Source organism: Muscardinus avellanarius (genome assembly GCF_963383645.1).
Source record: "Muscardinus avellanarius genome assembly, chromosome: 10".
Lineage (NCBI taxonomy): Eukaryota > Metazoa > Chordata > Mammalia > Rodentia > Gliridae > Muscardinus > Muscardinus avellanarius.
The window spans coordinates 407,131-433,332 of record NC_137796.1 but is presented as its reverse complement, the minus strand read 5'-3'; the positions used below and the strand labels follow the sequence as shown (position 1 = coordinate 433,332).

Genomic DNA, 26,202 nt, shown 5'->3' with positions numbered 1-26,202 from the left:
AGGGGCATTCTACTTCTGAGCTACAACTCCAACCTAATTCTTTTTTTTTTTTTTTTGTCATGCTGGGGGTGGAACCCAGGGGCTTTTCTACCTCCGGGCTATACTCCCAGACCTATTTTCTATTTCATTTGGAAATAAAAATCTAAGTTGCTGAGAGCCTCATTAAGTAGCTGAAGCTGGCCTCGAACCTAGATCCTCCTGTCTCAGCCTCCCAAGGGCTGGGATTACAAGCGTGTGCCACCACGCCCGGCTGGTGGAGTCATTCTGATGGACGGCTGTGGCTGAAGTCCTAGCTGACCACCAGCTGTGCCTCAGATGCCCACAGCGACTTTCTCCGCCCCACTGCCAGCCCCTGCTGGACTTGGGCTGGGACCTTCCCTCAGCACCTGCCACGCGCCTTCTGTGGTGGCCCACATTGCTGGGTCATTCCTTTCCTAAGGGTGCCATGTGCCTCCATTTGATATAGGCCTCCTGTCCATGCCTGGCCACTTGCTTTCCCTCCTCTGGGGCCACATAAAACCACTGTGAGTGCCCACATGTGTCCAGGGGTGACAGCCATCAGGAGGCGTGGGGGAGCACTGCCACTGCAGGGTGTACACCTGTATGCCTTGTGTGAAATACAGGGCTACCACGGGGCTCACCTGTGTGCCACGTGTGGAACATGGGCTCACTTCACATGTGGAGCACTTGGCCCCAGGACAGCATGTATCCCACACTCGGTCCGTGGGGCATGGCCACCTCTAGGTACTCCTGGCCATGTGTGTGAGCTCCCACACATGGGAGCTCAGATCCACAAGCATGGTGTGTCCTTGTAGACACGACTGTCACAGGCAGTGTGTGTGTGGGATCACACAGCGTGGGGTATGTGTGTGCGTGCCCACATGCAGAACAGCCTGCATGTGCCCCGGAGGAGCTCGGCAATCCTGGGCACCCCGAGTGTGCATGAGGGCTTCCTCGAGTGCCTGTGCTTCAGCGACGCCCCCTGCCCCACCACGGCTGTTCTGCCCTGGGAGTGAGGCCCACATCCCTGGCAGGGACAGCCCCAGAAGGACCTGCTCCTGTGCAGAGGGGCTGGGTTGGGCTGTGGCTACCCAGAACTGGGGCGCAGTGGTCTCCACAATGGCCAGCAGCTGGGTACTGAGTGAGCCACACGGAGCCAGACAGCATGACCTCTTTATTTCAGGCCAGGTTGGTGGGGGCACAGGGCCTGTAACAGTCAGGGGTGCTGACCTCAGGCCCACGCTGACCTGGGGATGGCTGCACAGGAGGGAAAGCTGGCCGGGGGCTCTGGGGCTCGTCGCCCACCACCAGGTGAGCCAGGCAGGGGTGGGTAATGGTGGGAGCTCAGAGGCCCAGACACAGACGGACAGAGCAAGGGCCCCTGGGCTAACAGGGACAGCCAGTCACTGTCCAATAAATAAATAGCTCAGTTTTTCACCACCAGTGCCCAAGTTTTGGGGTAGAGGTCCGGCTCTCACTCTTGACTCTGACAAGACCCTCTCTCAGAAGAGCTCTGACTGTCCCAGAGGACAGATGGGAGCAAAGCCAGCCAGCTGCCTCTGCCTTTGGCCAGGCTCGGCTTCCCGTTCCCCACTGGCCTGCAAGGGCCCCTGTGCAGGGAGCCTGGCCTACTAGGGCTAGGCCTACTAGTGCTCCATGCTGGCTGCACCCACGGCCAGGGGCCGTCAGGGGTGTGTAGGCCCAGGGGCGCACAAGGAGCTGACTCACCATCCTGCTGGGACAAGGGGCAGATGTGGGTGGGGAGGAGGCACGCGCAGGAGGGTGTACCACAGCGGGACCCTCCAGTGCCCAGTGCCGCGCCAGCTGTGCAGGGCAGCGTGGAGGCCTGGATGGTCCTCAGTGGTTCTGCAGCTCCTTTAGCCCCTGGGGTCTGGTCTCCACTACTTGCCCAGGGCCCCCCGAGGCAGCAGCTCCACGTAACTCAGGGCGCTCTGCAGCGATGTCAGGCAGTAGCCTTCCTCTCCAATCAGGTACCTGCACAGAGGCAGCACCGGAAACGTCACCTGGGGGCGACAGAGGCCGGGGCCTGGGGAAGTAGCAACTGCCTCCCCTCTGTCCTTGTCCTTAGCAGAGCGCCCATACTCCAGGCTGCTGCCCAGCAGATGGTCCTTGAGCTCACTTGGGCTCTGCCAAGTGAGGCCCCCCACCCAGGAGGATGTGGGGCTGCCTGGATCGCTCAGGATGGGTGCGGCTCCCTCGTCCCCGCCCTCCCTGCTGGGATGTCCTACCCCTCGTGGGTGAACTCCTCCAGAGCCGCACACTCTGACACCAGCTGGGGGAGGCCACTCCTCAGCACCACGAAGGACAGGATGGGCAGCAGGTCATCGGCACCACTGCGGGGCAGAACACAGGGCAGCCTTGGCCCCCTCACCTGGGAGGCTGGCTGGGTGGGGCTGGCCGCAGGCTGCTCCCCATGCTGCCTGCCCATCAGCATGACAGGAGACCTCCTGTTCCAGCAAGGCTCTCCCTCAAGGAGCTCCTGTGTGACAGAGGGGGCTAGAAACATGTAGACCCTCCTGCATCTTCAGGCTCACAGGCGCCTGGGAACCTGGGGTATGAGGATGGAGGGATGGTCCTTCTCCCAGCAGCCTCGCTCCCTGTGAGGCCCTCTCATCCACAGGGTCAACCTGCAGAGTGGTTCTGGTCCTGCAGGAGGCTGAGATCAGGAGCACTCAGCTCTGCAGGGGACCACATCAAGAGGGTTCCTGCTTACCCAGGGAGAGTGTTCCTGCAGCTCTGTGAGGTCTCAAAACCCAGCAGCTTCTGAGAAGAGTGCAGGGTGGGGAGCCGAGGAGGCTGGAGTCTGCCCTTCCCCTCATTAGCCAGGAAAGCTTAGCCTGGCTCAGCCTGAGGGCCTGCTTGCTCTGGGCTGGCCAGAGGCAGGGCTGCAGGACACCCAGGGAGAGCTTTCTCCTGCTAGCCCACACACCTCGTGTCCCCTTTGCCGCTGGCTATCCTAGTACTCACATGGCAGCAGCAGGGGCCTGGGTTCCAGACGTGGGCGTGGCCTCCTGGGAGCGGCAGTATTCTTCTGCACAGCCACAGATGGCCCGCAGGGTCCGCACTGTGGCACAGAAGCATGGCTTTAGCAGGTAGGGCATGTGCACAGGGCGTGGCAGACAGGGAGACTGAGGGGCCCAGGATGGGTAGAGCCCTGCTGCCGCCCACCCAGGGGCCTGTGTTCTCCCTGGCACTGCCCATCCATCCCTCCTCATGTGCAAGGCTGGTAATACCTTTTTATTTTAGGGGGAGTACTAGGGATGGAACCCAGGGGCTTCTACCTCTGAGCTATACCCCCAGCCCTATTTTTTATTCTTTATTTTGAAGCAGGGTCTTTCTCACTGAATTGCAAAGGGCCTAAGTAGCTGAGGTTGGCCATGATCTTCCTGTCTCAGCCTCCCAAATGCTGGGGTTACAAATGTGTGCCACCATGCCTGGCTGGCTGGTAAGACCTTGAGCCTTACCCTCTAGGGGCATCACTCCCACATTTGACGTAACAGGGGTCTGTAGCCCAGAGGGGAAGTCACAGGCCCGATGACAACTCTGCAGGGAGCCTGCTTGACCTGACCAGGTCCATCTCCCACCCAGTAAAGCCCCGTACCGATGCACTCCAGCTTCTTCTGGGGGCAGCTCTCCAGGGTCATCAGTCCCAGCTCCTGGGCTGCTGTGCAGTAGGGGAAGGTGGAGGCCCCCTGGACCTCAGGCTGCTGGGGCAGGAGCTTGGTGGGGATGCCAAGGGCAGCGGGGGCGGTATTCCTGTAGAGCTCCATGCTCCTGCTCAGAGCGGCCTCCCGGGTACGGTGCACGCTCCTGGGGCAGAGAGAAGCCAGCTGGGCCACTTCAGGGACCCAGCCTGGGGGACAGATGCAGGGCTGTGGCTGGGTCCCTGGAGACCAGTCCTGGGAGAGCCAGCAATGTGCACAAGCAAGCTGCCCAACAATTTCCCAGACCCTAATCACAGAGGCAGGCATGGGGCCATCTGCAAACCAAGGACACCCAACATGGCCTCAGAACTCAGGATGTGGGTGAGTGGTGGTCAGTGGGTTGGGAACACACCTGTAGAGGGCCAGTAGCAGGGGCCAGAGTGGGGAAAAGAAGCGCTCTTCAATACACGCCAGGCAGCGGTCCTTGGAGGTGGCCGTGTTCAGGTTTTCAAAGGCCAGGAGGGTCAGTGATAGCAGCCTGTCTGCCAGGGGCAGAGGTGGGGTAGCCAGGTGGGCCCTCAGCTCAGCCACCTCTGCAGCTCCAAACCCAGAGCCAGCCTGTGGCCGAGCCCCAGGCCGTGTCCACACCTGGGCGGGAGGGTCTGCCTGCCCTGCCAGTTGCCTCCAAATACCCCCATCCCTTGCCGTCCCATGTGGCGCAGCCTGGGGCCAGGCCAGGGAGTCTGAGACCGGAGCCCCCTCTGGTTCCCAGCCCCCCACCCTGGGGACGACAGGCCTGCAGGGAGAGGGGAGCGTGACCCCTTCTGAAAAGACTGCAGAAGCCTGCGGAGCATCAGAGTCCCTCTGAAGAATGGCCAGGGCCTGGCTCCTGGCCCTTCCTCCCTGGCTCTTCCAAAACCCTGGAGGCCTTAATCCCTAGAAGGAACTCACAGGCCACCTTGCACTCTGGGCCCCAGGACCCCTGTGCGGGGCAGCCCAGAGACCTGCAGGCTGCGTGCACTGGCAGTGTGTGGGCTAGCGAAGCATGGATCTGGCCCAGTGGTGCAACCAGGACCTCCTGCTGCCCACAGCCTCAGAGAGAGGGGAGGACAGCCTCACGGCTTGGTGAGCCCTCCACAACTTGGCAAGACCCTGTCTCATTTATTTGTTTAAGTTTTCTTTTGGAGTACTGGGGATGGAAACCAGGGCCATTCTACCTCTGAGCAACACCTCCAGCCCTATTTTTTCTTTATTTCTAAACAGAATCTCACTCAATTGCAGAGGGCCTCATTATGTAGCTGAGGCTGGCCACAAACCTGCAATCCTCCTGTCTCAGCCTCCCAAGGACTGGGATTATTAGTGTGCATGACCACGCCTGATTGATGTAGCTCAAAGGTAGAATGCCCCAGGGCGCAACCCCCAGCACCCAAACAAACAAACAAACAAACAGAAAAACAAAGAGAGAAGAAAGGACAGGGCCGAGCAGCAAGGGCTAAAGGGGTGACCCGCCCCCAGGGCACAGCCGAGGACCAAGGCCTACACCCCCATACCAGGCTCGCAGACTCACCGATGGCATTGTGTATGTCCTTTGCTATGCTCTTCAGACACTCCGGCAAGGGCTCCCTCTTCGTTCCTGGGGTCTGTTGCTCGGGCTGCCCCCCGGGGCCCCGGCTCCACCTCTCAGATGTAGCCAAGAATTGTTCTAGGTCTTCAAAGGAGCTGTCCTTGTCTGCCAGGCAGGATGAGGCGTCTACCAGGGGTGAGGGAGGCCCAGCTGGGCTGCCATCTGCTCCTCTGTCCAGGGGGCCAGAGTGGAGTGGGGGTGGGGGAGTAGCAGCTGGGGGCCCATCCTGGGTCCTTGGAGCCACGCTGGGCTCTGCAGGGGACAGCATACAGTAGAGGCTCTGAGAGGTCCGTAGCCTACGAGGAGCCAGCAGCACATCGGTGTCCGGGGGCAGGGAGCAGCAGCCAGGGGCAGGCGTAGTGCTGAGGGCGCCCCGGCTCACGACAGGGTACAACGTGCTGTACACTGCACACTGGAGTTTCTTCAGGAGTTGAGAGATCGGGTGGTCGGGGAGGCTGAAAGGAGAGTGGTGGGCTGATGTCGAGATGCAGCGCAGCACAGCAAGAAGGCTGCGCCCTGGCCTGCCCACTGTCCTTGCCCTTGGCAGAGAAGTGAGCCACAGAGCCACCATCGCAGCGGACATAACCACCATCTACCTGCTGAACTGTGGCCTGGGGGCTGAGAAGGCTCAACCCTGGCTGCGGGCCCTTGCCTGTATGCAGCATCTTCCTGCCTACAGAGGCCATGCTGCACAAGAGTTCAGAGAAGGGACTCCTGTGTTTTCTGTGTAACCTCCTCCGTCCGTGTTGACTGTAGGAAGCCAGCAGAGTCGGCCCAGTGCGAGGGGCGCTGAGGCCTGCACCTGGCTCCAGCAACGCGGCCTGGGCTGCAGGCAGCGTCAACAGCGCCGGTCCTTCTGCGGAGCCCTGCCCCTGGCAGCCACTCCTGGGTCCTCATCAATCATTCTTTTTTTTTTTTTTTTTTTTTTTTTTGCGGAACCCAGGGGCATTTTACCTCTTAGCTATATCCCCAGCCCTGTTTTTATTTATCTTTTGCAGTACTGGGGATGAAACCCAGGGCCATTCTACCTCCAAGCTACACTCCCAACTCCATTTTTAAGTCTTTATTTTGAAACAGGGTCTCACTGAGTTGCAAAGGGCCCCACTAAGTAGTAGCTGAGGCTGTCCACGAACCGCGCTCCTCCTGTCTCAGCCTTCTAAATGCTGAGATTACGAGCGTGCACAACCACGCCTGGCCCTTGTTTTTTATTCTTTACTTTGAAACAGGGCCTCACTAAGCAGCTGAGGCTAGCCAGGAACCTCCAATCCTCCTGTCTCAGCCTCCCAAGCACTGGGATTACGAGTGTGGCCATCATGCCTGGGTGAATCTCCCTTTCTAACCCTCCAGCTGGGGGAGGAGCCAGGCTGATGGGTGGGGTCTGTGGGCCCTGGTACCTGAGCAGGTGGGAGGCAAGGCTGGTCACCAACGACAGGTCCCCTGGGCTCTTCTTGAGCTTGGCCCTCCAGTGCTTTGGCCAATCCTGCAGGACAGGGGGCCTTGGAGGAAAGCACAGTGGTTCCCACGATGGGACGCCCCTTATCTCCTGCCAAGGCTGTGCTGGGGCCCACCCCCTGGGGTGTGGGGAAGACCCAACACCAGCAGGCCCGCGCACCCTGGCCCTGCGCCCACCCGCTCCTCAGCAGGACTCACGTGGTCCTGCTCGTACTCAAGGATGGCAGCATAGAGAGCCCGCTGTTCCCGCTCCTCTGGGGTCAGGGCGACCTGACTGCAGAACCTCCTGGGAAAGAAGACAAGCTGAGGGATCAGGGCTGGACCTATGGGCACGGGGATCCCCCACCAGGCTCCACCCCGACCCCGAGGTGGGGAGGAGATGCACCTGTTGGCAGCCTCCTGGAGCCGCAGCCGGCGCTCCTCCATCTTGCGCTGGAGCTGGGACAGCAGGGTCAAGGGACCAGCATTTCTCCTTTTTGGTACTGGGAACCGAGCTCAGAGGCATTCTACTTACAAGCTATACCCCATCCCTACTTTATTTTTATTTTGAAACAGGGTCTCTCTAGGTTGCTAAGAGTCTATGTGCCAAGGCTGGCCTTGAACTTGTGATCCTCCTGTCTCAGCCTCCCAAGTACTGGGATAAGAGGTGTGTGTACCACACCTGGCTAGGGGCCAGCATTCCTGACCTGAGAGGGCCTCCACCCCTTCCCCATCCCTTGTCTGCTCCACACACCCCTGAGACATCCCAGGGTCCAGCAAGTAGGGAAGGCTGCTACTCCCCTCCAGAGGTACAGTCCAGCAGTGGGCAAGGCCAGGAGGCCAGGCTCCACCGGGGCCCAGGGGCCAGTTCCCAGGAAAGTCCTCTTGGGGAGGCAGGTTAGCAGGCCTGGAGGATGAAGGACTCAGTGGTGCTGGAGAGGGGAGGCCAGCTCACGCAGAGGCCAGGAGGGCCCAGGGATGAGAGCAGGACAGGGCATCCCCTTGAGGACAGATCCCCCCACAGCTGGAAGGTCTCTCAGTCCCACACAGACTCGGGCCCTGGCTGCTCCTCCCCACTCTGCCCTACACTCAAGATCACACACTCTCCTCTCAAGGTTGACTAGGGTGGGCAGAAAGGATGCCGTCTCCTCTCGGGCTTTGGCAATCACCAGATTCTCCATCATCTGTCTCTGCAGAGACAGAGTCTATGAGAGGAAAGAGAAATGAGATCGGCTCCTCACCCACCCCTGGGCCCCTCCCCAACCTCCCCCAGGTCCTCCCCAGGCCCCGCTCACCAGCGATGTCTTCTGCATGGCCTGGCTGGGGTCCAGACGGGCCATCCGGGCCTCATAAGTGGCCTTTAGTTTCTGGTTCTGCAGGGAAGCCTCCTCTAGTGGTGTCAGCTCCCTGAAAATGGGGACCAGCAGCTATGTAGACTCCAGGAAGCCCAGAAGTGCTCCAGTGACTCCAACAGCCTCCCTCATATTTCTCCCGACCTTGCTCTGCGACCAGGAGGTCGTGAAGGGGCAGGAAGGAGATGCAGAGGTGGTCTGGGTAAGCTAGGAATGCTGTCTTGCTAAGATCCACTGAAACACAAGCTTCAATATTGCCAGGACTTTTTGACTTCTCAAGAGAAGCCAGACCTCTGGAATGCTATGAAAATCAGCTGGCGACAACATGAAACACGCAGGGGCATTCGCCACTGAGTTACACCCTGGCCTAGTTTTATTTTTTATTTGGAGACGGTCTGACTAAGTTGTTGAGGCTGATCTTGAACCTGCCATCATCCTGTCTCAGCCTCCCAAGTACTGGGATTACAGGAACGTGCCATCATGTCTGGCTCTGGGACCCATCTAACCATGTTCCCCAGCGTAGGCGCACTGTGCTTGGCCTCCAAACCCAGCCCCCAGGCTCAGGGCACCTCTAATCCCGGTTCCTAGGCTCAGGGAAACCCAATCCCGGTCCTCAGGCTCAGGGCATCTCCCATCCCAGCCCCCAGACTCAGGACCCATCTAACTGCGTTCCCCATACGTTCCCCATGGCAGGTGCACTTTGCTTGGCCTTCCCATGCCAGCCCCCAGGCGCAGGGCACCCTGACCCCACTTTGTTCATCTTACTTCTTGGAGTTTTGTGACTCTACCACCTGGAGCTTCTGGAAGATCTCAGGAGGCAGGAAAGGAGAGAGCTTCCCTCCTTCATCTGAACACACCCGGCGGTGCCGGCTGGTAGGTGAGGGAGCTGGAGCAGCCACTGGCACAGCAGGCTTCAGGCGTGTCTTCCCTGAAAGCCATGTATAGCTAGGGGTCAGAAGGGTAGGCCTCACCCCACAAATCAGATGCAGACTAGAGCCTCCTTCTCTGGGTACCTACCAAGCTTGGCAGCTGTGGACTGGGCCCGCTCCAGGCACTGCTCAGCCAGCTTCAGCATCTTTGAGGTGTCGGGGGGCACACTTTCCCTGGCTTCTGGGGAAGGCACAAAAAGGCCAGTTACAGTTAGCTCCACCCCAAATCAGATGTTGCCAGCCAGGATAAAATGAGTAAGTGAAAAGCAGGGCAAGCCAGGCGTGGTGGCGCAGGCCCCGCACTTGGGAGGCAGAGACAGGAGGATCGCACAGGTTCAAAGCCAGCCTCAGCTACTGAGTGAGGCTCTCAGCAACTTAGTGAGACCCTGTTTCCAAATAAAGTATAAAATAGGCCTGGGAGTGTAGCCCAGAGGTAGAAAGTCTCTGGGTTCCATCCCCAGTACCACCAAAAAAAAAAAAAAAAAAAAAGCAGGGCAAACCAAACCTTACCTGATGGGGCCCCGCCCCGGGCTCATGACCATGTACCTGCCTGAACTTGTCAGCCCAGCATCAGACTGAGCCTCAGTCTGCATCAGTCCCGGGCGTCACAGTGCTGTACCTATGTGAGGCTGCCAATCCTCACTGCGGGCCTCACCTGCAGCCATGACACCAGGCCATGCAGTCTTCAAGGGCCGTCACACAAAGCAGACATGCTGAGGGCTCTCCTGGCCCATCTCCCACCTGCGGCCCCAGCACAGCCCTGCCTCCCCGAGGGAGCGGCACGCACCTCCCCTACTCCGCGCCTGCCCAGAGGCTCCTGTGCTGTGCCCCTCAGGGGACTGCTCCGCTCAGAGGCACACTGTCCCCTGGGCCCTGCCAGCTCTGAGACTCACTGTTCTGCTTCCCCTCACGGCACAACCCTCACCCTGTTTTCTCCTCACTCCACTTCCTGTTTTAGCTCCCAGCTCCCCCTGGAACTGTCCCTAGACATCCCCACCTTGCCAAAGGTGGCAAGTCACTTAGGTTTCTGTCTCCTCCCCTGGGTTCCTCCTGCACAGTGCTTCACTCTGGAAAGGCCAGGGGCCAGCACAGCCCACTCACTTCTTAGGGAACTAGGGTGACCACTAGCTCCTCCTAACTGTGATCCTATGTCCAGCAGGCTGCTTGCCCTTCCGACTTAGTGTGCACAGTAGAATTCTCCACTCTTGCCTCACACATAGCTCTGGCCCTGCCCCCATGTCTTACCCTCAGCCCAGCAGGTCTGGCCAGTCCCACCTGCAAGGCACATCCCAGGCCCTTCACTGGCCCCACCTCCTGTGGCCCAGACCTGCTGTCTTCCCTGCAGTGCCTCCTCAAGCTTCCCATGCTGGCTTCTCCCACAAAGCTCAGAGCCTCCAGGAGCTTCTGTTCCAACCAAGGCCCACAGAGCCACGCTCACACCCACTCCTTTCCCAGGGCCTTAGTATGCCCCTCTGCTGGGAACCCCCACCTTTGTGCAGCTCACACCTCCCTGCCCTGGGGAAGTGTCTTGTCCACCCAGCATTCATCCCCTTGCCCATACATCACACTCTGACAGTGTATGCTTATGGTCCACCTTCTTCTACTGACCAGGCTAGAATGACAGGCAATCCTGGGCCCAGGGCCAAGCTCTCTCAGCATGGCCCTCACGAGGGGAGCAAGGCTGAGACATACCTCTAGTCACTTCTGCTTCTTCCAGTAACACCTGAGAGATGTAGTGTATGCTCCTCAGGTACTCCGTATATGCTTCCTGTAGCCAGGGGAGAGAAGCAGCAGGGGTCAGGCCAGCAGAGGGGGGGGCACATCAGGCCTGGGTGCCTTGTGTGACCCAGGAGCAGCAGTGCCTGGTTATCCCTGAGACACCTAGCCTGCAGTGTTAGCCATTTAGCCTGGTGTCCCTCAGGTGTTCAGTGTGTTCTGCTGGAGCAAAGACAGTGTCTCTGGGGTTCCCGACTAAAGGGAAAGATGTCAGCCCTGGAGACCACCATCAAAGTACTTCCTCCTTCTCGGACTCCTGCACAGGCAGTGGGAGCTGAAGACTGGCTGGCTGGGTGTCAAGCTCTCCCTCACTGCTTTCTGTCCAGCAGAAGAAGGAAGTTATTCATCCAGTGGGCCTGGGAAAGCAGCCTCAGCAGCTGGTGTCATTTTTCACTCTGTGCAACACGTTTCTTTCCTATCATTTCCTCTGTGGCTTAAGAAAAACACTTCCTGACAAGTTAGAGGGGAAGCAAGGTTGCAAATCTCAGACTTGCTTTCTGGCCTGGGTTCAGGGAAATCCCCTTCATCAAACTAAATAAGTATTCCCTGTTCCCAGGGGAGCTGGAACACTGTACGTTGTACTTTGAAGGTGGTAAGGCTCTGGCCGGGGCTCAGAGCATCAGGACCCACAGCATGCTGCGCTTGTTTTGTTTTATCCCAGTTGTCAAATTACCCATCTTTAATTAAGCCTGCCACTTCTGAGGTAAGGGCGAAATGGATTCCAGGCAGGATTTCTGACCATAGGGAGTCTGTTGCCCCAGAAAGCCATCTGGGGTACCAGGGTACTTTTCCTAGGCATATGCAGACTCCTTCCCTGCTTGGCAGTCCAGTGTGGCTTAGCCGGCTTTTCTACCTGGCCGCCATCCCTTGAGCAGACAACCATTCCCAGAGAGAGACAAGTCACACCCCTCCCTCCCTGCATTTCCGAGCGACCTCTGAAGGCGACTGCGAACCGCCGCTGTCACAAAAGAGCTCCCAGTCAGCCATATCTTGATTCCTTCCGTTAAATCTAGTCTCTGCCCAGAAAAACACAAGCAGACACGGAATGTGTCTGTCACGTCACCCTTGCGCGCTGCTCCGCAGGCCGTCCCTCCCGAATCCCCTTACAACACAGAGCTTGAGTCTCATCCCTTGAAGGGCCGGCCCCGCCCCAGGTCGCACCGCAGCCCCCGCCGACCCCGCCCCGCCTCACCTGGGGCCGGTTGCCGGTGTCCAGCTCGATGGCGCCGTTGGCCAGCTTCATGGCATTCTGCAGCGGCTTCGCCGCGCCATCCCCGGCCGCAGCGGCCATGGCGCCGGGCCGGGGAGGCGGCGGCTCGGGGCGGGGCGGGGCACCGCCAACGCGGAACGCGAAGCGCGGGGCCGCGGGAGCCGCCGGAGCAGCGGACCCCGCCGGAAGTGACGCGCGCGCTTCCGGGGCCCTCCGCGCCGCGCAGACCTCGGCCCGGCGGAGGGAAGGGGTGGCGCCCGCCGGGAGCTGTCAGTGGCCGGGGGGCGGGTCCTCTCCACATCTGGACGAGGGGATTGGCGGAGAGAACCCGGGCACGGAGTTGCCGAGAGCCTTCAAGTGCAGCCGCCCGCGCCTACGGACGTCGGTGGCCGTTGGGCCTGTCGGCCGGCGCCTCGGCTTCCCCTGGTGAGGGGAGGGCCAGGCTCCGGGCTGGCCGCGACTTGTAAGGACCCTCGTCCGCCCGCGGCTAGCTCACGGGCGGCAGCAGCGGGCACGGCCGCCTTCGGCCGGAGGGGGCGCGCTCCCCACTTCGCCGGCCTCGGGTGAAAGCGGAGCCGTGCCCAACGGCCGGGTCGGGCCGAACCGAGCGGCCGACGAGCGGGCTGGGCGGCGGCGAGCCGGAGGGCGCGCGCGATCCCCGCAGAACGGAGCGGGCCGAGTCTGGCGGGGCGGGGCCGAGCGTGCGTCGTGCGGAGGACCGAGCGCGGCGAGCAGAGGCGGGCGGGCGGGCGGAGTCTAGCGGGACGGGGCGAGTGGAGTCCGGACGGACCTGAGTCCCGAGGAGCCGCGCAGGCCGAGCGTGCGGTCTAGCGGGGCGGAGCGGAACCGAGGGAGCTGGGAGTCGAGCGAGCAGAGCCGCGGGGAGCCGAGCCGGGCTGAAGCGGCGGCCGCAGCCATGAGGCGGGACCGGCTCGGCCGCTTCCTTTCGCCCGCGGCGGCCGGGCAGCCTGGGGGTTCGGGCGGCGGCGGCGGCAGGCCTCGAGGCCGCGGGCCGAGCGCGGACGGGCCGGAGGCCTGCGGGCACGCGGGCGAGGACGGCGCGGACGCGGCAGGTGGGTCGGACGGGCCCGGGCTGGGTAAGGCGGAGGCGAGGCCGCGGGTCCCGGCCGGCTCTCGGCTCAGGGGCTGCTCTCGCTGCTTGTATGGCTGTGACCTTTAGGAGAGTCCTGTCTCTAAGTCCCTGCTGTACTTAGTGTCCAGGTTTTGAAGTCATACTGGTCTGGTCTCTAGTTCTTTCTTTGTGCTGTGTACCCTTGGGAAAATTACTTAGCCTTTCTGAACCTTAGCTTCCTTTTGGTTAAGGCAGACCCACTGGTGTGGTTAGCTGGTGGTCTGTGTGTAAACAGTCGCTGGCTAGGGTACTCACAGCAGTTCACTGTGAGTTTGTGTAGAGCTTTGTGCCCATTTTTTTAAGAACACTTCCTGTGCATGGTCTTGTTAGGTCACCCTTGGGCAGGAAAGGACGTGGCATTGTCTGCAGCGGCAGACGGGAAACCTAGGCAGGACAGCAAGCCCTTTTCTGGAGGGCACAGTTGGCCACAACAACTTCATTTCTGGCCTCACAAGGATGATGTGACCAGAAGTGGAGTTGTGTCCTTGAGGAGATTTTTAGAATTCTTCGGAAGGTTTCCTGGACTCGTGGCTCTCCAAAGGCTGAGTGTTGAGCTGAGCCCAGCACCTGAGCCTGCCTCTGGTGCCCGGTCATCTGGGAGGCCCCAGGGAGGCTGTCTCTCCCAGACACTGGGTGACTTCGGGGTTGTAGGCTTTCACCGATGTCCTGTGCTCACCTGTTGGGCTTTTTGCTGACTCTTCACATTTGCTGTGTTGCCCAGGAACAGGCCGGGTTCTTGCTATGGGGCACTGTCGCCTCTGCCATGGGAAGTTCTCCTTGCGGAGTCTCCGCAGCATCTCTGACCGGGTACCTGGAGAGAGCTCAGAGAGGCCAGCCCCAGGGGAGCGCATCTTTATCAGGGACTTCCAGCGGCTGCTGGGTGTGGCTGTACACCAGGACCCCTCCTTGTCTCAGTTTGTCTGCAAGAACTGCCACGCTCAGTTCTACCAGTGCCACAGCCTTCTCAGGTCCTTCCTGCTGAGAGTCAACGTCTCCCCACCAGGACAGCGGAAACCTTGTGCAAAGTAGGCGGGGTATTTTTTGTTTGTTTTTTGCCAAATAGGATATGATACTAGGGCACCGTGCATGCTAGGCAAATGCTCTTTTACTGTGAGACATTCACAGCCTCAGAGCATGCTTATAATCCCAGCATTTGGGAGGCTGAGACTGGAGGATTGTGGTTCGCGGACAGCCTCAGCTACTTAGTGAGGCCCTCTGCAACTTAGGAGACCCTGTTTCAAAATAAAGAATAAAAAATAGGGTTGAGGGTGTAGCTGGGAGGTAGAATGACCCTGGGTTCCATCCTCAGTACCGCAAAAATAAATAAGTAAACTAGCAAATAAACAAATAAACCATAGGGAGCCTTTTGAGGCCTGGACTCCTCATCCTGCTTATGGCCACTCTGATCCTTTGCAGACTCCCTGTTCAGCCCCCAGCAGTGGTGGAGGAAGGAGCATGTCTGGGTGAGTCCGCCCCTGGTGTGAGGGTGGGCTCTCAAGTTTGGGCCGGGTATTGGCCAGACGTGGGCTGATGTCTCTGTTGACTCTCCTCAGTGGATCTGATCACCTCAAGCCCCCGGTGCCTGCACGGCTTGGTGGGGTGGGTGCATGGACATGCAGCCAGCTGCAGGGCCCTGCCCAGCCTTCAGAGGACGCTGTCCTCCGAGTACTGCGGCACCATCCAGGCTGTGTGGGGCTGCGATCAGGGCCACGACTACACCATGGACACCGACTCCAGCTGCAGAGCCCTCTTGCTGGACAGTGCCTTGGCGGTCAAGTGGGCATGGGACAAGGAAACAGCACCACGACTCACCCAGACCTGGGAGTCCAGCCCCACTCGGGCTGCCCCTCGGCTCTCCCAGGGCAGAGGGACCACAGTTGGGGCTGAGACCAAGATGCCCAGCATGGATGTGGCCCCACCTCCTTCAGATGACAGCCCTGTGGGGCCTGGCCCGGGCCCCCCACCACAGCCAAGCCTTCCCCCCAGTGAGGCCCCAGGTAGGAGGCACCTTTGGCCTGTGCTAGGCGAGGATTTCGCATTCCTCAGTGGGCGGGGTCTTCAGTTGAAAGTGAATGGCTCTGCTACTCGCTGGGCATTGGTTGTGGCGCAGTGGACAGAGGGAGCTGGCAGGAAGAGACAGGGAGCACCCTCAGTGCTTCCTCTTGGGGGTGCCGGCTCCGTGTCCTGCACCTTCACAGGCAGAACCTGCCTCAGCAGCCTCTGAAGGCTCTCATCTGGTATCCAGTCTTCCTCTAGGACCTGGGGGAAGAAAAAGGCCACAGCCTGAGGCCAGTTACAGGCCATGTCTTGCGCATCAGCTAGTTGCCTGTGGGCCAGTGTGGTGGTCTCCATTGCTGATGGCTGATGGGAAACATGGCCCTTCTGTGGGTTTCATGCAGCTGCTCAGGACATTGTGTTGGGAAGGCCGGACCAGCTTCCCGTCCCCCTCTGGTTTCCCGTGTGCATGTGTACCTGTACCTGTGGGCTTGTGCAGCTAGCCTTAGTGGGGCCGAAAGCGGCACAGCTAGCAGGGTGGTTCCGCTGGATGGAGAAGCCCAGCCCAGACAGCATAGCTCCAGGAAGGAGCTCGAGACGGAGTATGTCAGGGTTTTGGGCTTTGTAAACTGCGTGCTTTAGCTAGTTTGATAATGATAATACCTTTTTGGAGGAGGGTACTAGGGATTTTACCCTGGTCATTCTACTTCAAGCTACACATTAGCCTTTTTTTTTTTTTTTTTTTTTTTTGCTACTGGGATTGGACCCAGGGCCATTTTCACCTCCAAGCTACATCCCTAGCCCTATTTTACCATTTATTTAAAAACAGGTCTCACTAAGTTGCTGAGGGCCTTCTCCCTAAGTTGCTGTGAATCTCTTGTCTCAGCCTCCCAAATACTAGGAGTAAGATTACAGGCGTGTACTACTGTGTCCAATCCATTGATAATAGCCTTTTAAAAATTTTTTTGGTACTGGGGATTGAATCTAGGGACATTCTAACTCTGAGCTACACCCCAGCACTATTTTATTTTTTATTTGAAACAGGGTCTCACTAAGTTGTGGAGGGCCTTACTGAATTGCTGGGATTGGCTGCTAACCTGTCATCCTTCCAGTCTCAGCCTCTCAAGTACTAGGATTACAAGGGTGTGCCACCATGCCTAGCTTGATAATGATAATTTTTTTTTTTTTTTTTTTTTTTTTGGTGGAACTAGGGATTGAACCCAGAGGCATTCTACTTCCGAGCTACATCCTCAGCCCTATTTTTTTATTCTTTATTTTGAAACAGGGTCTCACTAAGTTGCGGAGGGCCTTACTCACTAGCTGAGGCTGGCTGCAAACCTGTGATCCTTCTGTCTCAGCCTCCCAAGTACTGGGATTACAAGCGTGCGCCACCACACCTGGCGATAATGATGATCTTAAGTCAGGCATGGTGGAATTTGTAGTCCCAGCTGCTCAGAAGGCTGATTGGGAAAATCATTTGAGCTTACAAGTTCAAGACCTGTCTGAACAACATAGCAAGACCTCATTTCACTAAAACAAACAAAGACCCAGTAATTTAAAAATGCCCCAAACACCCACCAGGTGTGGGTCTTCCCCACTTGGACCGTGTGGCTTGAGTCCAGGAGGGTTGGCTTGCTGATGGTAGCAGTCCCTTCAGTTTCGATGTGTGGTGCCGTGCGTGCCTTCCATCAAGGCGCTTGGGGCTGCGCAGGACCTTTGTGGCCAGAAGTGGAGCTAGAGGCGGAGGACTCCTCTTCCTTACAAGGGAGGCTCTGTCATCAGATGAAGGGAGGCACTGCCTGTGGTTTGTTTTGGTAACAAGAGTCTGTTTTTATTTCCCAGGGCAACTGGGTGAGAAGCAGGTCCCATCTTCAACCTCGGATGATCGGGTAAAAGACGAGTTCAGTGACCTTTCTGAGGGGTGAGAGAAGAGTGGGTTTAAATAGCCTCACATTTCTTCTTCGGAAACTACTCGGCTCCCCTGAGGCTGCTGCCCCTTCTGGTTCTCCTCTGAGGTCGGGAGGAGAGGAATGGCGGGGATCTTCCACGGCTTCTTGCTCCTGACTGGGGCTCCGTGTCCCACAGGCACCCAGTCCTGACGCATCTGCAGAAGAAGTGTAGTGCAGCTTCTGACCAGGGCAGGGTGGGTTGCTTTGATAAGCTCCCGCTTGCTCATCCCTACAAAAGGCCATGGTTCTGTGCCAGCTGCAGACGTCACAAAACAGAAGCTGCTGGCTTCTGGCCCTTTGTGTGCTGCTCTCGAGGCTTAAAGCAGAGGCGGTGTGCAGGCGGTGGTGAGGACAGGCCTCCCTTGGAAGGGCACAGACAGGGCCTGTAACTCTGAGACGAGCCACTCTGCTGTTCATCTCTTTGTCCTCCCCCATGTCCTTGGCTGGAACCCAGATTATCCCTCGTACAAACAGGGAAGGACAGCACAGTTTTTGGTTGGAATCCAGTAAGGAGACCAGGTGTGGTGCAGTCTGTGCCTGAGCTGCAGCCCCCAGGCCTTCTCTGTCCAAGTGGGTGGCAGTCTTGGGGCGAACCGGGGCTTGCTAGCATGGCTCTCTTTGCCCAACACAGACCAGATGGTTGTAGTTCATGTTTTAGGGTGGAGGTCACTGCCCCCTTCACTGCCTCTGTGAAGTGGCTGCCAGCAAGCTCACCAGTACACAGCTGGCCATGCTTAACTGTGAGAGGTGGCAGCTTTCTCAGTGTCTACCTGCCAGGGAGCCCACCTCATTGGAGTCTCTGCAGACTTCAGGCCCACAGGAAACCCTTTCTGAGTCCTGGTAGGAAGCACTCGGCCCATGGGGACTGCTGGCTTGTTTGGCTCAGTAACCCTGGCTTGCCCTCTGCTAGAAATGGGATTAGAGATTTGGGTGTTTTGTTTTTTAAGATTTCCTAAGACATTTTCAGTAGATACGAGTGTGGGCTGTGGGATCTGTTAAGACAGGAGGTTGTGGGTCCATCACTGGCCTGAGCCAGCCTTCGCTGAAGGTTCTCTGGTCTCTCCTAGAGACTTCCTGAGTGAAGACGAAAGTGACAAGAAGCAAAACGCACAGTCCTCGGATGAGTCCTTTGAGCCTTACCCAGAAAAGAAGTAAGGGCACAGCCCCGCTGCCACATGGGCTGGCGGGTGGCATCAGAGGGGTGAGCCTGAATCACTGCCCAAGAAGGGATGGGATGGGTTGAGCATGCAGGGCCACTTTTCCTCATCTGCCTCATGTGACCATTTCGTTTCGCCTCTGTCCCAATCTCCCAAACCCAGGAGATGGCTTCTGAGTAGGCAGTTTGAGGGGCCAGGTGGACTAATAAGTCTGGAAGGGCAGTCCCATTGTCACTGGTCATGCCTCGCCTGGTGCTTTGGATCTGGCTTGTGTGCTCACTGTGAGGAGGCAGGTGGCCCCATCCCAGGGAATGCCAGACCCATTCCTCGTGCATACCAGTGTCTTCTGGACCCACCCAGCCGCTCACTCTGCTCCCTGGGCCTGCCTCCTTCAAGTCGCTGGGACCCAGCCTGGTGACCTCTTGCTCTCTCTGGCGCTGATTTCCACAGCCAGGTGGCCTCTGCCGGCTTCGCTGTGAGTGGCTTCTGTGATCTTGCTTCGACTCCTTTGCAGGAACTTGTTTCCTCTTGCCAGGCAGACAGGGCGCTGCAAGGAGAGCACTTCATTGGTGCCCCTTTATTCTGACCTATGCCAGGCATCCAGTCATCATGCAAACCCAGAGAGCACCACTCAGGGTGCCACGCTGTCAGCCAAGAAAGCCTTGCAACAAAGATCTGAGAAGTAAACTTGGTGTCCTTTTTTCAAGGGAGTTCAGAGGTTTTTGTTTTTATACTGGGGTTAAACCCAGCGGCATTCTATCTCTGAGCTACACCCCTATTCCTTTTAATGTTTTATTTTGAAACAGTCTTGCTTATTTGCTGAGACTGGCCTTAAACCTGTGATCATCCTGTTGTTGCCTCCCAAGTACTGAGATTATAGGCATTTACCACTGCGCCTGGTGAGTTCTGACAGTTGTTATTAAGAGAAATAGGAGAGTAGGAGGCATGGGAAATGCTCAGAATCAGAACACAGTCCCAAGCAGAAATGCTCGAGTGGGAGAAAGCTGGCCAGGGGCCAAGAGAACGCAGAGACTCTTGTTGCTCCCAGGAAGCATGGCTGGATGCTGCCTGGGCTGCTCTAAGTGCCGGCTCCCTGGTGAGTGGCCTCCACAGGTTGAGTCTTGGGACACATCCTGGAGTGCGCACGTGCATCGCTTGCTGCCACTAGTGTGGGCAGCACTGGCGTAGGAGGGGCTGGCAGGTGCCCTTCCCAGCAGGCTTGGGAGGGGAGTTTGCTCTGCTGGATCCTTGTTGCTGAGATGGGACAGCAGGCCCTGCTGGGCCATTTCCCCCTCTGGGAACCCAGGGGCACATGGTTTGGACTGGGATACCTGAGATCTATTTTAAGAGGCCTATGGTGAAACTGCTGGTAGTTCAGTGGTAGGACAAGGTAGCAACGGACACGGGCCTCTGCTAACCATGACATGCATAGACCTGGAGGCCACTCAGCTCCTCGGGTGCTAGGTCCCCACCAGCAACCTGTGAGGTCAAGAGCCAGCAGGCATGTGTGTCTGGTCCACGAGTGAGCTTCTTCAGTCCTCTTTGTCGAAGTCCATCTGGCTTCAGATGGTGGTCTGGCAGTTCAGGTCCTATGTCAGGATAAACAAGCAGGGCCTTTGGCGATGTGCTGGTCAGAGCATCATGGTCTCAGCCAGAAGTGACAGCCCAGACCCAAGTTCGAGGGCATAGGACAGTCAGGCAGGGTGGAGACAGGTGTTCACTGTCAGACACAAACAGAGGTGCAGGCTCTCTGGAGTCTCCTGCTTAAGAGACACCTGGTATTGGAGAAGCAGGTCAGGAGGAAGAGAGGCAGCTTGCACATCAGGGCGTGGTGGCGCATGCCTGTAATTCCAGTACCTGTGAGGCTGAGACAGGAGGATGGAAGGTTTACGGCCAACCTCAGCTACTTAGTGAGGCCCTCTGCAACTGAGACCCTGTTTCAAGATAAAGAATAAAAAATAGGAATGGGGGTGCAGCTCTAGTTCAGGTTTTAACCCTAATTCGGCAAAAAAAATAATAATAATCATTTTAAAGCATAGAATTCAGTGGCATTAGGTCTATTCACAAAATCACCATTACTACCACTACTATTTCCAAACTTTTCATCGCCTCACACCAGAAACTATACACCCATGAAGCAACGATTTCCTCTACTCCTTAAATCCTGGCAGCCCTTAATCTAAGTATTCTGTGTATGTGTGTGTATGCTAGTTAGTTACTGGGGCTGAGCTCAGGGGCATTCGACCTCTGAGCTACACCCTCTGCCCTGTTTTTTATTCTTTAATTTGAAACAGGGTCTCACTAAGTTGCAGAGGGTCTCACTGAGTAACTGAGGCTGTCTGCAAACCATGATCTTCCAGTCTCAGCCTCCTGAATGCTGGGATTACAAGCGTATGCCACCATACCCGGCATCTCAGCTACTTTAGTGAGGCCCTTCGCAACTCAGTGAGACCGTTTAAAAAAGAAAGACTAAAAAAAAAAAAAAAAAAAGGGTCTGGAAGTGTAGCTTGAAGGTAGAATGCCCCTGGGTTCCATCCCTAGTGCTGGGAGAAAAAAAAAGGTTGTAGGAGTCCTTTATATATTCTGTATATTAAATTATGCTAATTGAATAATGGATATTTTATCCTATTCTTTGTTTTTTCATTATCTTGGTAGCATCCAGTAATACACAAAATTTTTGTTTTTGTTTTGTTTTTACGGTGGTACTGGGGTTCCTGGAAGCCCTTCTACCTCCGGGCTACACTCCTAGACCTATTTTATTTGTAGAAACAGGGTCTCTTACGCCAGTGTGGCTGGCTTTGAACCTGCGTGATCCTCCTGTCTCCGCCTCCCAAGCGTGCGCCAGGACGCCCGGCAATACACAAAATTTTGATGATAAAGTCTAATTTGCCTGTTTTTGTATGTGTGTTTGGCGTTATATTTAAAGACCTGTTGCATGGGAGGCTGAGACAGGAGGATCGTGGTTCACAGACAGCCTCAGCTACTTAGGCCCTTTGCAACTCAGTGAGACCCTGTTTCAAAATAAAGAATAAAAAAATAGGGCTGGGGATGTTGCTTAGAGTTTAAATGCCCCTGGGTTCCATCCCCAGTACTGCAAATAATAATAATAATAATAATAAACAAACAAATAAATAAAAGAAAAAAATTAGCTGGGCATGGTGGTGCACATTTGTAATCCCCGAACTTGGGAGGCTGAGACGGGAGGATCGCACAGGTTCAAAGCCAGCTACTTAGTGAGGCTCTCAGCAACTTAGTACCACTCCCCCCCAAAAAAATTAGTAGATTGAACCAGGCATGGTAGCCCATACTTGTAATCTTAGTTCTTAGGAGGCTGAGACAGGAGGTTGCAGGTTCGTGGTTAGCCTCAGCAACTTAGTGTGAGGCCCTCCACAACTCGGACCATTTTTTTTTTTTTTTTGGCGGTACTGGGGATGGAACTCAGGGGCATTCTACCTCTGAGCCACACCCCCAGCCCTATTTTTCTTATTATTTTGAAACAGGGTCTCACTGAGTTGCAAGGGCCTAAGTAGCTGAGGCTGTCCGCGAACTGTGATCCTCCTGTCTCAGCCTCCCAAATGCTGCGATTACAAGTGTTCGCCACACCAGGCTCCGTTTTAAATTTAATTTTTTTTTTTTTTTGGTGGTACTGGGGATGGAACCCTTCTACCTCCGGGCTACACACCCAGACCTATTTTATTATTTATTTATTTATTTTGGTGGTACTGGGGGTGGAACCCAGAGGCTTTCTACCTCCAGGCTATACTCCCAGACCCATTTTATATTTTATTTGGAAACAGGGTCTCACTAAGTTGTTGAGAGCCTCACTAAGTAGCTGAGGCTGGCTTCGAACCTGCACGATCCTCCTGTCTCAGCCTCCCAAGCGCAGGGATTACAAACGTGCGGCACCACGCCCGGCTTCATGTTAAATTTTAAATGGGTGCCATTTTGTGTGTTTTTGTGGGGGGGATTGAACCCAAGACCTCGTGCACGCTAAGGCAGGCGCTGTGATAACTGTAGACAGGTTGCAGACATGTCACATGCACTGTGCTCTGCTTCCCAGCCTCTGCCCCGCCTTGGGCAGCCGCAGCCTCCCACGGTTGTGCTGGGTTTGGGACTCTCGGCAGGTTTGAGGCAGCTGGTTTGCACACAAGCAGCACAGTCACAGGAGCTTCAGGAACACCCTCTAGTGTTCGAAGAGAGAAGCGGGAGAAATAAAGAATTGTTATGAATGGGCTTTCTTTTGTTTTCAGGGTCTCTGGCAGGAAGAGTGAAAGCAAAGAAGCCAAGAAGGATGCAGAACCAAAAATTCGAAAGAAGCCTGGGCCCAAGCCTGGGTGGAAAAAGAAGCCCCGCTGTGAGAGGTGAGTGGCAGCGGCACGGATGCCCTGGCTGCCATGCAGTGTCCCCACGTGTGCTGTGCCTTGCAGGGAGGAGCTGCCCCCCATCTACAAGTGTCCTCACCAGGGCTGCACAGCTGTGTACAGAGGGGCCGACGGGATGAAGGTGAGGGCTTGCGGCTTCTGGCTGTCTGACAGGTGTGGAGGGTGTTAGCATGAGCCTGGGAGCCACCAGGTGTTTCTGCAGAGCCAGGTGCAGACTGCCCAAGGACTCAGATGAGCCTAGGCTAGGGGAGATGCTCCCTGTAGGTCCAAAGTGTGACAAGAGTAAAGTTTCAAGAGCCAGAGGAGGCTGGGCGTAGTACAATCCACACTTGTAACCCTAGACTTGGGAGGCTGAGACAGGAATGTCACAGGTTCACAGCCAGTTCAGCTACTGAGTGAGGCCCTCTGCAGCATGTGCAAGGCCCAGAAGGCCCTGTCATACATGGGGTGAACGTTGGCTCTGCCCCCAGGAGGGCCCACCACCACCTGCCCAGGGGACTCCTTGGGAGGTTGCTAGTTGGGACTTTGTGCAGACCAAGCACCTGGGGTCTCTGGCCTGCTTCCTCCTGCAGAAACATATTAAGGAGCACCACGAGGAGGTCCGAGAGAGGCCCTGTCCCCACCCTGGCTGTAACAAGGTGTTCATGATCGACCGTTACCTGCAGCGTCATGTGAAACTGATTCACACAGGTACCTGCTGTCACAGGCCAGCGCTGGTGAGGCGTGGCCCAAGCCTGTGTGGCCTAGGCAGTGCATCCTGGCTACACTCCTGGGCTTGTGCCTAGGTGGCTAAGAGGCTTCAAACGGCGTATGAGGCCAGCCAGCCACTAGTGGTCACAGCCAACTAAGTAGGTGAAGCATTAGAGTGCACCTCAGGAGCTGCTGCCGGGCATGGGCACAATCTTATGATCTCAGTACTGGGGAGGCTGAGATAGGAGGACTGCAGGCTTATGGTCAGCCTGCCTTGGTACTAGTGAGGATCTCCACAGCTTAGTGAGACCCTGTTTCAAAATAAAAATAGAGCTGGGAGTGTAGCTTGGAGTTAGAATACCCCTGGGTTCAATTCTCCGTACTGGAGAAAAAAAAAGGAAGCTGCCTTAGGTGTCCACAGCCCCAGGTGGAGTGGGTGCACAGCGTGGCCACTGGCTCTACTCATGTGAGAAGCTGACTTCCGGAGCGGGTAAAGCCACCATACTCCATCAGTGGTCTCCTGTGCAGTGTGGACCACTAGTGCAGAACTTCTGACAAGAAGCTGTCTGTAAAGCCATGTTGGTTTAGTTTCTCTAGGAATCTGTGACCAATTGAGGGGTGCTTCAATTTTATCTTTAAAAAATGGGCTTCAAGCCGGGTGTGGTGGCGCACACTTGTAATCCCCGCGCTTGGGAGGCGGAGACAGGAGGATTGCGCAGGTTCAAAGCCAGACGTGCTGGCTTAAGAGACCCTGTTTCCAAATAAAAATATAAAAATAGGTCTGGGAGTGTAGCCCAGAGCCAGAAGGGTTTCCAGGAACCCCAGTACCACCACCAAAAAAAAAAAAAAAAAAAAAAAAAAAAACCACAAAACTTCAAGAGCAGGGCATGGTGGCTCACGTCTGTAATCCCAGCATTCGGGAGGCTGAGACTGGAGGACTGTGGTTCGCGGACAGCCTCAGCTACTTAGTGAGGCCCTCCACAACTTAGTGAGATGTTGTTTCAAAATAAAGGATAAAAAATAGGGCAGGGGGTGTAGCTCAGAGGTCAAATGCCCCCGAGTTCCATCCCCAGACCTGCAAAAAAAAAAGGGGGGGCTTCAAAAGCTGGGGCATGGTAGCACATGCCTGTGATCCTGGTATTTGAGTACTAGGCTGAAATAGGAGGAGCACAGGTTGAAGGCCAGCCTAGCCAATTCAGCAACTTAGCAAGACTGTTTAAGAACTTTTTTTTTTTGAAGTACTGAGGAGAACCCAGGGGCATTCTATCTCTGAGTGACATCCCCAGCCCTATTTTTTTATTCTTTATTTTTGAAACAGGGTCTCACTGGGTTGTAAAGGGCCTCACTAAGTAGCTGAGGCTGTCCGTGAACTTTGATCTTCCTGTCTCAGCCTCCCAAATGCTGGGATTATAAGCATGCCCCACCCAACTGGCCCCCCTCAAAATAAAACACCTTTAAAAAGGGCTGGGGGATATAGCTTGGAGATAGAATACCCCTGATTTCAATCCCCAGTACTACATACATTAAAAAAAAAGACTTTAAACCGGGTGCAGTGGCATTTACCTTACCTATAATACCAGTACTTGGAAGGCTGAGACAGGAGGATCACAGGTTCAAGGCTAGCCTTGGCAACTTAATGAGACCTTGTTTCAAAATAAAAAGGGCTGGAAGTATAGTGCCCTTGGGTTCTATCTCCAATGCCACATACACCAAATAGGCTTTAAATGTATATCACTGACAAAGGAGGAATCATGGCCATGTGACAATTTCTAAGCGCTTGAGAAGCTTTCATTTGTGAAATTCTTTGTATCAGAAGCGTCTTTCATGCTGGGCATGGTAGCATACAGTTGTAATCCTAGTGATTGGGAGGTTGAGATAAGAGGATTGTAGGTTCACAGCCAGCCTCAGCTACTTAGTGAGACCCTGTTTCAAAATGAAATTGGGGTGGGTTGTAGTTTGGAGGTAGGAAGACCCAGGGCTCAGTCCTCAGCACCACACTCACGAGAGGGTCTTTCTTCTGTAAAGAAGGTTAGGCACCAAAAGGCCCTTGCTCGGGCACATCGTTTTTGTGCTGGGTCATCAACTGCTCCCAGGTCCGACCTTGTCCTTCGTGGGGCTGGTGTGTTTGGGGACATGTGTTGACCCTCACTCTGGTCTCTAGAGGTGCGTAACTACATCTGTGATGAGTGTGGGCAGACCTTCAAGCAGCGGAAGCACCTTCTGGTCCACCAGCTGCGCCACTCGGGAGCCAAGCCACTGCAGTAAGTGTGGGCTGGGCTTGGAGGCTGGGGCCCGCGTGCATCCATCCTCACCTGCCTCTGTCCCCAGGTGTGAAGTGTGCGGGTTCCAGTGCAGGCAGCGGGCGTCCCTCAAGTACCACATGACCAAACACAAGGCGGAGACTGAGCTGGACTTTGCCTGTGACCAGTGCGGCCGGAGGTTCGAGAAGGCCCACAACCTCAATGTGCACATGTCCATGGTCCATCCTCTGACACAGACTCAGGACAAGGGCCCGCCCTTGGAAGTGGAACCACTGCCTGGGCCCCTGAGTTCCTCGGGGACCATGGAGGGCCGGGCTGTGAAGCCAGAGCCTACCTGAGGGCCACAGATGGGACGGTGGCGCGACAAGCAGCCTGGACTCAGCAGGTGTGACACGGTGCGAAGGTGTCTCATGTCCTGCACACCCTGGCTCGCTCTGCGGGCTTCTCAGCGCCTGGTGCTGTGCCCCTGTGCAGCCGCTCGCTCTTGGCAGTGGAGTGGGCTCACGGGCCATGTGGCCTGACACCTGCTCTAGGACCAGCAGTTTACTTTCCTGCAATACTGAGTAACATGGGCCAAACACAGATTATGAATAATTGATTCCTTTCCCAACTAAAGCAATCAAGATTTGTAATCCATTTTCTAGTGCAA

At 56.3% G+C, this 26,202-nt stretch overlaps 2 protein-coding genes across 2 annotated transcripts; one reads left to right on the top strand and one right to left on the bottom strand.

The window, feature by feature from the left end:
* Positions 1–1,901: 1,901 nt before the first annotated feature.
* VPS9D1 (VPS9 domain containing 1) lies at positions 1,902–12,068 on the bottom strand (the record flags this gene model as incomplete). Its single annotated transcript, XM_080703136.1, has 15 exons — positions 1,902–1,995; positions 2,250–2,354; positions 2,989–3,085; positions 3,623–3,831; positions 4,078–4,207; positions 5,233–5,744; positions 6,684–6,769; positions 6,940–7,027; positions 7,127–7,179; positions 7,863–7,925; positions 8,016–8,127; positions 8,838–9,000; positions 9,090–9,182; positions 10,694–10,769; positions 11,970–12,068. The coding sequence occupies 15 exons, from the start codon at positions 12,066–12,068 to the stop codon at positions 1,902–1,904; spliced, it is 1,980 nt and encodes a 659-aa protein (XP_080559262.1).
* Positions 12,069–12,903: 835 nt separating this feature from the next.
* ZNF276 (zinc finger protein 276) lies at positions 12,904–25,891 on the top strand (the record flags this gene model as incomplete). The annotated part of the gene is made up of 11 exons (XM_080702701.1): positions 12,904–13,060; positions 13,841–14,144; positions 14,536–14,582; positions 14,673–15,116; positions 16,957–17,035; positions 18,131–18,214; positions 22,471–22,581; positions 22,648–22,723; positions 23,175–23,292; positions 25,454–25,553; positions 25,621–25,891. The coding sequence occupies 11 exons, from the start codon at positions 12,904–12,906 to the stop codon at positions 25,889–25,891; spliced, it is 1,791 nt and encodes a 596-aa protein (XP_080558827.1).
* Positions 25,892–26,202: the final 311 nt, after the last annotated feature.